The sequence below is a fragment of the Poecilia reticulata genome, linkage group LG22, assembly GCF_000633615.1.
Source record: "Poecilia reticulata strain Guanapo linkage group LG22, Guppy_female_1.0+MT, whole genome shotgun sequence".
Taxonomy (NCBI): Eukaryota; Metazoa; Chordata; class Actinopteri; order Cyprinodontiformes; family Poeciliidae; genus Poecilia; species Poecilia reticulata.
Window position 1 is genome coordinate 23359663 of NC_024352.1, and position 11646 is coordinate 23371308.

Here is an 11646-nt window from a genome sequence, read left to right on the forward strand (position 1 = left end):
ATAAAATCAAATGAAGAATAAACTTGTAATACAAATTTAGAATTGTAAATAATTTGTAATTGTGAAATGTTTAACATACATGTCTATGTTTTAACTCGAGAAACATTTTTTACTGAATTTGTGCATTTTTTCAGTCTCTACTCTGAATGCATCCCTGAGGAAAATCTCCTCAGGCCTCTCTTTTGGCAGTCATCCCTGCAGCCTCATTTTAAACCCATCTGGACGTGACTTTGCTCTGACCTGCTATCCGAAAGTCAGAATGATGAAACTCCAACCTGTCACTTACGTAAGCAGCCGGCACAGGGAGCCATCGGGCTGCAGCCTGCTCTGTTCTGCCAGCACAGATAAGCTTCTCTCCCCTTCAGGCCTGCCTGTGCCATGCATTGGTGCTTACTATACAAACAGCACTCACCTTCAAAGGTTCACTATTTTGCATTATAGTATTATATTATTTTTTCAGAATTTTCCCCAGCAGAAGGGCTGTAAATTTGTCAGGTTTTATACTCTCACACCTTTTTGTTCTGCTCACACATCAAGCCTCTTTGTGACTAATTTGGTGGGATCCTCAGGATTATCGTCCATTTGGAAATCCCATTTATCGCCTGCTGGATATTTAGAGATTTTTCACATACTTCACTGTTTTCACTCTGACTTTTAGACATTACCAATTTGTCCTCACCTTTGGGTATTAAGATCAAACATTTAGTCACAAACCCTTTAGTCACACGTGACTAAAGGGTTTGTCCCTGTTTTTTCTCGCCTTCAGCGTAACGACCTCTTCCTTCCTGAGTGACCATTCAGCCTAACTTGGAACATGACTTGGAAAATTACCACTTTTCCAGCTTTTGGCAGTTTTTTCTCAAGGTTTTTGTTCTTGTTCTCAGGTTGGTTCAGAGATTTCTCTTCTGGTTCCTAGACGGTGTGATGGCTGGACATTTCCATAATATTTAGATTTGCATGTAATTGTTTGAACATATGAGTGCATAAAACAGTATTTAGGTCATTCATTTAGTTTGTGTTTGTATAAAATGTGTGTAAACATCTGGGCTTCAACTGTAAGTTCCATGTAAATGCTAATGCTTCTTATGAAAAAATGGCATAATCGTCTTAATGTAACTTCATAAACCCTCGCTTCCAACGAAGAGCTTTCAGAAGAGGGTAATATTTCCATTAATTCTTCCATTTGCATCCCACTGCTGTTTTATTGAACCCTCCTTTTACCAAACAATCAGCTGAGAAAGGGATTTAATGGGCCAGCGTTACAATTTAAGGCCTGCTAAATCTTTGTGGCTGATGCAGCGTTTACAGCTTGCTCCTTCTGGCGTGCAGCATCTTGTTACGTCAAAGAGCTTTTTTCTGCTGACCTTGCCCTGCAAGCTGCTGGGAAACGCTGCAAGGTGACCCAAATTGTCCTGAGACTTTTCCTTTCTCACGTGTGAAATTTAACCCTTTGTGTTTGCCTACTCCAAACATACAGATCTGAAACAAGATTTTCTTTTCCCCACAACATTCAAGTCATTTAGTTAATTTATTAATAAATTGCATCATGTTGCCAACAAATAATCTTTCAAAAGATGAGCTTGAGAGGAGTTTTTTAATAATTGTGTAGCGTTGTGCAGAAATTTATAGTTGCAAACTAAACAAAGCAGGAACCCAAAGCAGAACATGAATTAACGTTTTATCATAAAGCTTTTTTCATCAAAAACAGATGATGCTGAAGTGTGCAGCTCTAATTGTAGTCAATAATAACCGAGGAAAAAAGCTATAGCTGTTGAACATACCATAAGAATATCACACAAATTGTAAAGCAATAAATAACTGGTATGCATAAGTAAACATGAATTATTCAAACATTCAAGTGTGAAACATCATAAAGGTGGTTTTGAGCCTGTGGCTAGTCAGTGTAGATGTGAGTAAAGGGCTAAATGAGCGAGAGCTGTGGTAGCAGGTTCCAAATTCATCAAAGTAAATAATAGCCACAGGTTCAAAATGGAAATATTATATAACCAGTGTTCAGAAAAAATACAGAAACACCCAACAATCAACATTACATTCATTCTGCAAGTGGGCCCAGAGATCTTTGGGTAATGTGTTTCTTTCATTCAGGAAATAAAAAAGTGCAGTTCCACAGCAAACAATGCCTGAGTGATTTAGTCCCACTCAGGTTTAAAAAAAGAGAAATAGTTCCCAGTCAACATGCATATGTGGGCCCCATAGAAAGATTGCTTAGACTGAGTTGTGAGTCTGAACCCACTTGGAACCAACCCACAGGGGCCACAAAATTCAGGCCCCCCATGTGGGACTTAACTGGGTCTCATAAAGAAAATCCACACAGGTTCCAATATTCTTCTGCAACAAAACATTGAAATGAAGTCAGTGTGTTACCTAGATACAATCCCATCTTTGACCCATGATTTCTACCCATATGGGGCCCATATGTAAATGTTGTCCGGCTGTTTGTGTGAGTACCATCCTTTCTGTAAACACCAAAACAGAAAAATCTCAAACAGCAAATCAGGCTAACTGTAAGTACAGGTAGCTCTATATATACATGAGCATAAATACATGTTTCAGACTTCTTTATTAAATAAAACCTTTCTACAATAATGTTTGGTATAGATGTGCACAAAACCAGAATCTTTTTTTTTACTTTGGGCATGTAGAATGCTGAGCTAAATAGTGTTAGCCAACATTCAAGGAGAAAGACGTCGTGGGTATCAGTAGGTCAAGAGAAACATTTGGTTTGACCAAGTTTCTTTGAATGAAGAGGCACTCCAGCTATTTCTCACAACAGTTCTCAGGTTAAAACCACAAGTATCACTGGTAAATTCAAAATTCTCTCTAATGTAGTCTTTGCTTCATGTAGAAAAGTGGAGAATATGAGTAACTTCCTGGTTTAAACTAAAGAGGACAACCAGCTACTTGTTCCAATCCCAAAATAACTGTTTTCTGATTACAATTTGGAAAAAGAAGATATTCTAAATGTTGTGTTCATCAGAACAGTTCATCACTGCATCCAACACTGAAAAACACTTTCAGCCAAACATCCCAGCTGGTATCTGACTGGGATCTGGGATGACAGATGAGATTTCTCACAGGTTACAGAGAAATGCTGAAATAGATTTTTATAAAAGACAATTCTGGGGGAAAAGTAGGACCCATGTGAGACCTGGATAATTGATTTTCTTAATATTCATTGGGGACTAAGCGGAAGCGTGTCCAACAGGATTGCCAGTTTGAACGGTCCTTCAAACCAGAGTAAAACCCAAATGAGGCAGACATGCACATGTTGGCTGGGATGCAGTACCAACTGATCTTTTTATCTGTTTTTGTCATCATAACCAACTAAAATAAATACAAAATTCTGTTGTTTTATTGTTTTTGAAATGTCAGTCAGTATGGAAATACCTGTATCTTCTAATGTTGTTCTGAAAAAGTCTCAGATCCACGATGTGAATAAATTGTTTGACAAACTATTTGATAGAGTGCTCCTTTAAGTGTTTCCAAGCAACACAGACAAACTCCATTTTTAAGCCCTTCAAGTCAAAATTAGCAATAACCCAAATCCAGCTCCTACTGAAGTGAACCAGCCTCATGTGGTGAGTCTTCACTTCCTTTACATGCATCATAGTTTAAATGCATTTTGTCAAACACAGGCAACCTGGTCTCCCATTGGTATCTTCCTCTGTTATTCTTAACTCTATAAAAGTACATACAGTGGTTGCTTCTAAAACATCCATTAAATCTGTGCAAGCAAGCAAAAGAAATCACAAACAGATTGAATCATTTAGTGAAAGTGGTGATACAATCAAATCTTGTGTCTCCCTGTTGTGCAGCCTGGCTGCTGGTTCTTCGTAACAAAGCACCATCAGGGATTGTTACCGCAGAAAAAAGGGTGTTTGTCAGGACATTTTACCCAGACAAACAAACAGCGAACCTAGACTGAGTGTGGATCACTACCATAACCTGTTAATGCCCAAACGATACATCCCTGATGTAATTAATACCTGTGCACATCAAAGGAGAGGAACAGAATGCAAAAAGTCAATCACTATTAACCCAAAGACAAAAACATAGAAATGAGAAGAAAAAAAAAACATTATAGGACAAATGTGTTGTGCTTAACAGACAATGCAGCAACATGATGTAAATAAACACTTGAATTAATTGGTCAAACTGGCCACTACCACTGTAATTCCATATTAGTGAGGTCTTTGTGCACTTAAAGTTATATTTGCGTTCTAAGAAGCAAACCTGTAGCTCATATCATCGTCTTGTTCTTCATTAAGACAGCAGAGATAGCACAGCTAAGATTTACAAGCTGATGCATGAGTAACTCAAATTTAACCCCCTAAATAATAATAATAATAAAATAGTCATAATAATAATAAATCTTGATGTTTATCATTTATTTTACTAAATCCCTGCCACAGTAGAGTAATCAGAGCTCTCAGCTGGATACATTCTGCATTTTTTGTGGAAGAGGATTTAGGATGGAGGGATAAATGGTTGCTAGGTGACAGGATAAAAAGAGGCCACAGGTGGAAGTGTCCCAGCATGATTTTCCCCCTATTATCTGTCTTTCCTTAATGCTGCTATGACAGTGGGATGAGCAGTCTCAGAGAAGCCAAGGCACATTTTTTCAATCATTTCCCACAATTACATTTTCTATTTCTGCATCTGTCTGCATCGGTTTTATGTAACAGAGCAGCAAACGTCTCATCTTACCTTCCTGTCCTTCACTTCGCCCTTAATGAGCTGCAGAGGCAGATAGTTCAGTGATCTACACTGTTGTGTTGCCCCTTCTTCAATAAGCTTACATAAGCCTCCTCACTGCTGCAGAAGTTAAAGTGCAGCAGAACCTCCTGAACAGAGAGCAGAGTGAAGCTCACCTCCCACATCCCCTTGACTCATCTGTGCATCATGAATTTGACATGAATCTCTCAAAAGCAAGCACTAATAATAATTGCAAGCAGCAAAAAAAGCTGTGAGAACAACTAGGACACAACGACATCCCGTACACAATGCACTAATGCCAGCTAGCCAGGGAGTTTTCCCCAGAAATCTGCTGAACCGGAAGCTCCTTACTGGCCTCTGTGATATTTAGGCACTCTAACCCCTGAAGGACCAGCCTCAGGATTCAAGAGCAGTAAGGTTATAACTGGAGAGCAGCCGTGTCACTGAGAGCTAAAGGATGGAGCTCCACCCCTCACTATTTAATGTAAAGCACATTTCTAATGTCATGGGTGAAAGGTCAGCATCTGACGTCCTATTTGAGCTTCACAGGCCAGGGGAGGCACGTGCGCAGTCCGAGCATGGAGGAAAACACGATGGTGGGTCGGTGCTTCTTGAACTTCAAGCCTTTCTTCACCCGCTGGGTGTTCTCCGCCACGTACAGCTCACCCTGCTGGGCCGCACCGGTTATCCGCGACACCAGCTCCCCGTGAACCACCACCTGCTGCTCGGAGCGCACAAACATCTCCCTGAGCTCCTCCAGCCGCCGCTCCATCTCCCTGATGACCCGCTGCCGCTCCTCCACCTCCAGCAGGCGCCGCCGGGCCGCCTCGAACTCCATGCTGGAGCTGGGGGTGACCAGCTTGGAGGAGGGGGCCGTGGCAGAAGTGGACGGGGGATCGGAACCGGCCAGGAGAGCCCCTGTCACCCTCCGAAAGTCTCCCATGGAGATGGACCGCCTGGTTGCTGGAGACGCCAGAGCCAGGAGAGTAGAGGCAGACACGGAGGGAGGCATGGCGGGCTGAGGAAGAGGGGAGGAGGAGGACGGTGATGGGGACGACGAGTCCGGCAGTTGGAGATCAGGATGGGAGTCCGTCCCTTTAAAAGCTGCTGCCACGTCCTCAGCCGAGCCTTCATCGGGGCTCTCTGGGTTTGTTCGCCGCCCTCTCACAGCCTTGGCACCGCTTTTCCCTCCATCTTTGCTGATTTTCCTCTCCATCCTCCCGTTTCAGGTGAAAGAGCAGCAGAGACGTGCAGCGACGCAGCCCAGGAAGCGCTCCATTCATTAATAAGACATCCGAGCTCAGATTGTGCAGCCTCTGCATCCGAGTTGTTGTGCTGTGGAGGGAGCCTGCTGGCATTTCATTGGCTCCTGAATTTCTGAGCATGTCAGCTGGTGATTGGCCAGCCTTCCTCCCGGCTGCTGATGCTGGCAGGCTGAGTGTCCTCCGTCTGACTCTCCCTCGTCATCATCCTGAATCTGACTTCAGTGTCCTTCTGACATGATGTTTCTTCCCTTCTGTTCTCTCAGCCTCTCGGTTGCCATCCTGCACACCAGGTGGTGTCTCCATTTTCCTCTCTCTTGCCCGGACGGTTGCCCATAGCAACACAGTCTTGACATCAGTTGCCAAGGGCAGGAGGGAGGGGTGATGCTCCACTTTATCTCTCCCTTAATCAGTTGATTACACAGCATTACTGCTCATTGCCACCACACCATCATACTCTCTTGCTCAACAAAAAGCAGTCTTTCTTTCTTTCACTGAAAGACTATGAAAAATTATCTCAAAAATCTAAACAGTCACCAAATATGTTTTTCACGGAAGAATCAGATTGCTACTGACCTCAACCAATTAGTGGATTATTTTTAAAAGCTATTTGATGCCAGAAAATTAACTAATCTCTACCGTTTCTGTCAGGATTGTCGAACAAATTATTCCAATTATTATGTATTATTGCTGCTACCAAACGTATATTCTCTGCAGATTCCTGAGGCACACCAATCCAGATGTTTGTGGGGACGTATGTGAACATTAAAACAATTTATGTCTCTGGCCGATTTAGATTTGAAGTAATATTTTAATTTGACCAACGTTTAGGAAATAATATGAATCTTTTTGAATTTGACAGAGAATCTGTGGAAGGAAATCAGGGAACCTCAAAGCTCATCAACAAATTTGTTTGTGGAAAAATGCATAAAGCTGATCTGGAGTTATAAGGACGTTTCTGTAAGGCTGGTAATGATTTGCTCTGCTTATTGAGAATGTAGAAACATTTTTTTTTATTTGACATAAATAAAACAATATATTTTTTTCTCCTCATGCATGTTTCTTTAGCTGTTAGAGACGCCTGTCTCATTTATGATGAACAGAAATGTTTTGTGTGCATTTAGGTTTAATGGTGTTCCTGTTGGGATTAGAGACAATTTAAGATAAATTCAAACCTGTGCACACAATATTTGTTACTGAAGTTTTGTGTTAATTTTTTATCTGTGAAAAATCAGCTGAAATAAAACGACTAAAACCCCACCTATGTTCATTTTTTAACAGTATTGCACCACGTCCACCTAAACCTGCTGCAGAGTGTCTGTTTGATCTGCTGCTTTATATAACATCAGGATAATCTACATCAAAGTGTCTGGATGGGAACTTGAGCTGCTCACATCAGGCTCTAACTCATTACATCATCTCCACTAAGTTCATTTTTCAATTTTCTGCCACAGGCCCTAAAAGCTAACCGTACATTCAGTCTAGACATATTGACTGATTTGGCTGCAGGACACAGATGATGAATTAGGAAAGACGAAGCTCAAGTTCACTAAAATACACACAAGAGTGATAAGAGGGGAAACGGCGCTGTGTTTTAAACCATGAGTGTTTTCAATAAATGTCTTCTTTCATGGTGAAGGGAAACAGATGAAGCTTTCAGAGGGTCAGAGGTGGCTGTGTGTGTGTCTTCATGGACTCGGCTCTTTGCTTTTATCTCACGGTCGGCGTTGCATTAGTCAGTGCTGCGGCTGCTCTCTTCTTGCTTTTAGCTTCACTAATCTCCAGAGTGAAGAGGGAGCATTACAGAAAACAGCAAAAAATACATGAGGCAAAGAAGGATGGACTGTGTGCATCTGAAAGTAAAGATGGCAGGAAAATAAAGGAAGAAGAAATAAATTGTAAGAATACATATATACCAGTAATGCATCAAATCAATTTAAATTTAATTCGACTAAAGCTTTTCATTCATTTACAAATGTTTGTTTTAAATGTATTTGTTTTAGGCCAAGGAGGCTGCACAGCACCCAGGAGTTATTAAATTAATGCAAAGGTTTCATTAAAAATGTTGAACTACAGGAGATCCGGTAGAACCTGAAGGGAAAGGTTCTGCTTTCCCTTCAGAACCTTTCAGATTGAACTGCAGAACCTTTTATTATCCACCGATGACGTGCTGAACCTTCAGAATAAAAACGTTCTGTAACCTTGAAGTATTCTTCTCTCTGGCCTACATGGAAGTCAGCATAGCAAAGTATATCTTATGTGAATGATCTTGTTTTGCTAATTTATAAATATAGGGAAAGTTTTTAAAATAATTCATTATTGATAATATCTTTAACTGTAGAGAAAGACTTTATATCCTGCACTTATTCAGCAGAAAGATGTGTGAAGCCTTGAATGTCAAAGCAACTCCAGGCATAAAAATGTTTTAGTGTGACAAAGCCTGGAGGTTTCCAGTCTGCTTTTGATTGGCTGAACAAGCCCTCATGACAACTCCTTCCCTGGAAACTGATTGGGGGTAATATTTGTTTAAACCACCAGCCAAACAGAGCTGTTCTGATAGCTCAGGTTGACCGACGTGATTTCCAAACTACTGAGGACACCTGAACACAAGCTGCACTAACTAACTTTGAAAAGAAAAAAAGAGTGAATATATATACAAGCTGCACTTTTCTAAAAACTTCAGGTGTAGTGAAATATTTATGCAGAAAGATTTCTTCAACTTTTAATGAAATACTTATTTTCTGAACAGCGCCTGCAACACGCCTGCTGAAACAGGCAAAAGAAAAGAGAAGAAATACAGTAGTACTGAGCCCTGACTTCATCTTTTGGAGCATAAATTTAAACTCCCTGGAGAGCAGCAAACCTTTTTCAAGAGCAGATCTTAGATCTGCTTAGATTTTACTGTAAAATTTCTATTTCCTACTTACACAGCCATCAAATTTCTCTTGTAAAAGAATTGATAACATTTCTTCTTCTGCTTTCTTTTTTATATATTGCATGACAATAAAGCTGAAGTAATAAAGCTCATTGTTGATCACATTATTTATTACTTTTTCAGATTCAAAATATCCTCCTTTCTTTAAATGTGTGATAAAACTCATCCTACAGAAAAACGATTTCCTTTGGGTAATGAATCTGATCTGTCTGCTGTATATCATAACTCATCAGCTTCTACCACGGCAAAAATCTGTGTTAAGAATCAGTTTTCCTGCAAAACCCTGAAAGCTTCAGGAAAAACAATTACATGGTACATTTTCCATGATAAAGTGCAATTACTCTCATGTGCCAAATCCTTCTAAAAATACAATTATCTCCATCCCGTCTCACAAATCTCCCATTTATCCCTTCCCAACTAAAACTGACGTGAAAGCCTCCACTCCTCAAACCAAACTCTCTGTTCCAGATTACTTTAATCTGCCATGTGTTTGTATTTTCAGCATGCACGTGTGGAGGATGAGGACATTAAAGTGCCTTTGCATTATCTGGTCCATCTCTGGCCGACACGGTTTTTTTGTTGTCCATCTGAGACGCCAGAAATGTGCAGCAGAGCACTTAGCAGTCATGTAGTGAGACTGTTGCATAATCCAGCTGGATAAATAAGTAAGGAGCCTTCAGGGAAGAGGATGAGAAGAAACACAGCAGGAATATAGATACCAGATCAATTTTTTTATGAACTCAATAGATACAGTGGCTGTAGTATTCCTATTTACATTGCAACTGCAATGTCTTTTAAACTAAGACTGGAAACCACATTTGTTTAGACCTGCCTTTGGTTAATAACTAGATCATCATTAGTTTTAGTCTGGGCTGCCACTTTTTCTTAATTATTTTTATTTTGCCATAGCATGATGTTTTTTGTTTGCTGATTGTGTTAGGGTTGCATCATGTAAAGGACTTTGAACTGAATTGTTACTGAAATGTGTTCAGGCAGTTTAGTTGTCATGCTATGTAACTTGTTATATATCACAGGAATCTACTTTGGGTACAGCAGGGACGAAAAAGCAATAACAGTTGAGGTTTTGTTACACAGCAGTGTTGCGTTTGTGCAAGTAAAAATGAATTATGGGTAACAATTGCCAAGGCTATAAACCTGATAAATTGCCAAATAACTGTGTGCTGCAGTGGGATATTGAGCATAAATATTCAGCTTTCTGTACAGCATGATGGAATCTTAACTCACATCAGCAAGAGAAAAATGTTTCAACTGATGAGGCGTCATTAAACATTGATAATGTCTCCAAAGTTTCCCTTCAACAGCTTATCAGACTAGCATCCTCTGACATCCACCCACTTCCACTGTTACAGAACCTGAGGAAAACAGACAGTAATGATAAACAAAGGAGACAAGCAAAAAAATAAAAAAGCACCACTTTCCTATTCTTCCTGAGATGGCAGACAAACAATGCTGTTCCTTTTCCATTGCCCTGTAATCAATACCAGTTTTCTGTTCCTGCTGCAGCAGCAGGCTGAGTCAGTCAGCACGTGTGAGTGGGAACGGGCGTAAAAGAGCTGGAAGTCATTCATTGCAGTGTGAGTTACTGGCACATTGACGTCAGTGCACAGAGAGCAGGGCCCAGAGGAGGCATATAAACTGAGCATTGCTGTCTGAGGACAGACACAGGCATTTATTTCATGAAACGCTGGCGTACATCTGCTCAGCACAAACGATTTCAGAGGGCTCTATAGGTGCCCCCGCATTATGAGCAGCAGTTACTCAGATGGCAGTTATATAAGGAACTGCTGCTGTGCATACAGAGACGGGTAGCAGCAGGTAGAAATATGGCTGGAGGGGAAAGAATAAGACTGAGCAGCTACATTCTGACGAAAGCTAAAATACAATGACAACATCCTGAAAACATTCCTGCACATTAGTATTACAAGCTGCTTCCACCAGGATGTATATGATTCTACTCTAAACACTGTTGCAACAACCTTGAGAATCCTAAAAACTCATCAGTAAGCTTAATAAATGATAAAACCACTCAAAGTGAGCAGCACATATTCATATTCATACACTGACACACAGAGCAAAAAGCAAATTGGGGTCAAGTGTCTTGCCAAGGGGCACATCGACAGAAACTGGAAACAAACCTACAACTTTTGGATTGCAAAATGACTTCTCTTCCCACTGAGCCACTATTTCAATAAACTACATGTAACCGAGTTGAAAATCAACACAGTAGTTTTGGAAAGCGCTCAGGAATGAGTTAAACTTCATAGGACTGTAGTTTCAAAATTTAAGCACAGCCCTTTGTCTCCCTCTAGTGGTCATCAGTGGAAAAACATGGTTCTTCATTTCGGCTCCTAAAAAAATAAATAAAAAATTACACTGATAGGACACATCTACAGAGGCCTTAAAATATAAACATGAAACCATATCTTCAGATTTGGAATATATCTTCCTATAGTTATTTCAGAATCATTTTAGTTTAATCCAATTAACTTTTTTAAGTTCCGTTTTTCACATTACAACCAGAAAATTGTGAATTTCAAGGCCACAAAACAAAAAAAATGAAATACTCCAACGGTGCAGAGTTCATCCATGACAGAAAGACTTTATATTCTTTAAAAGAAACTATATGCTTTTTTTCTATGTGGAAAAAAATTGGATTTAAAGATAAAATTACAAAAGAACCAAGTCACACAG

General features: G+C 40.2%; 1 protein-coding gene across 1 annotated transcript; it reads right to left on the reverse strand.

Moving 5' to 3' along the window:
- Positions 1–1509: 1509 nt before the first annotated feature.
- Positions 1510–7006, reverse strand: LOC103458853 (TMF1 regulated nuclear protein 1). The gene has a single exon (XM_008399952.2). It carries the CDS (start codon positions 5951–5953, stop codon positions 5270–5272), a length of 684 nt encoding a protein of 227 aa, XP_008398174.1. The 5' UTR covers positions 5954–7006; the 3' UTR covers positions 1510–5269.
- Between the last annotated feature and the right edge of the window lie 4640 nt (positions 7007–11646).

Coding starts and splice junctions, on each gene's coding strand:
- LOC103458853 (XM_008399952.2), bottom strand. CDS start 5,953: ATGGAGAGGAAAATCAGCAAAGATGGAGGGAAAAGCGGTGCCAAGGCT.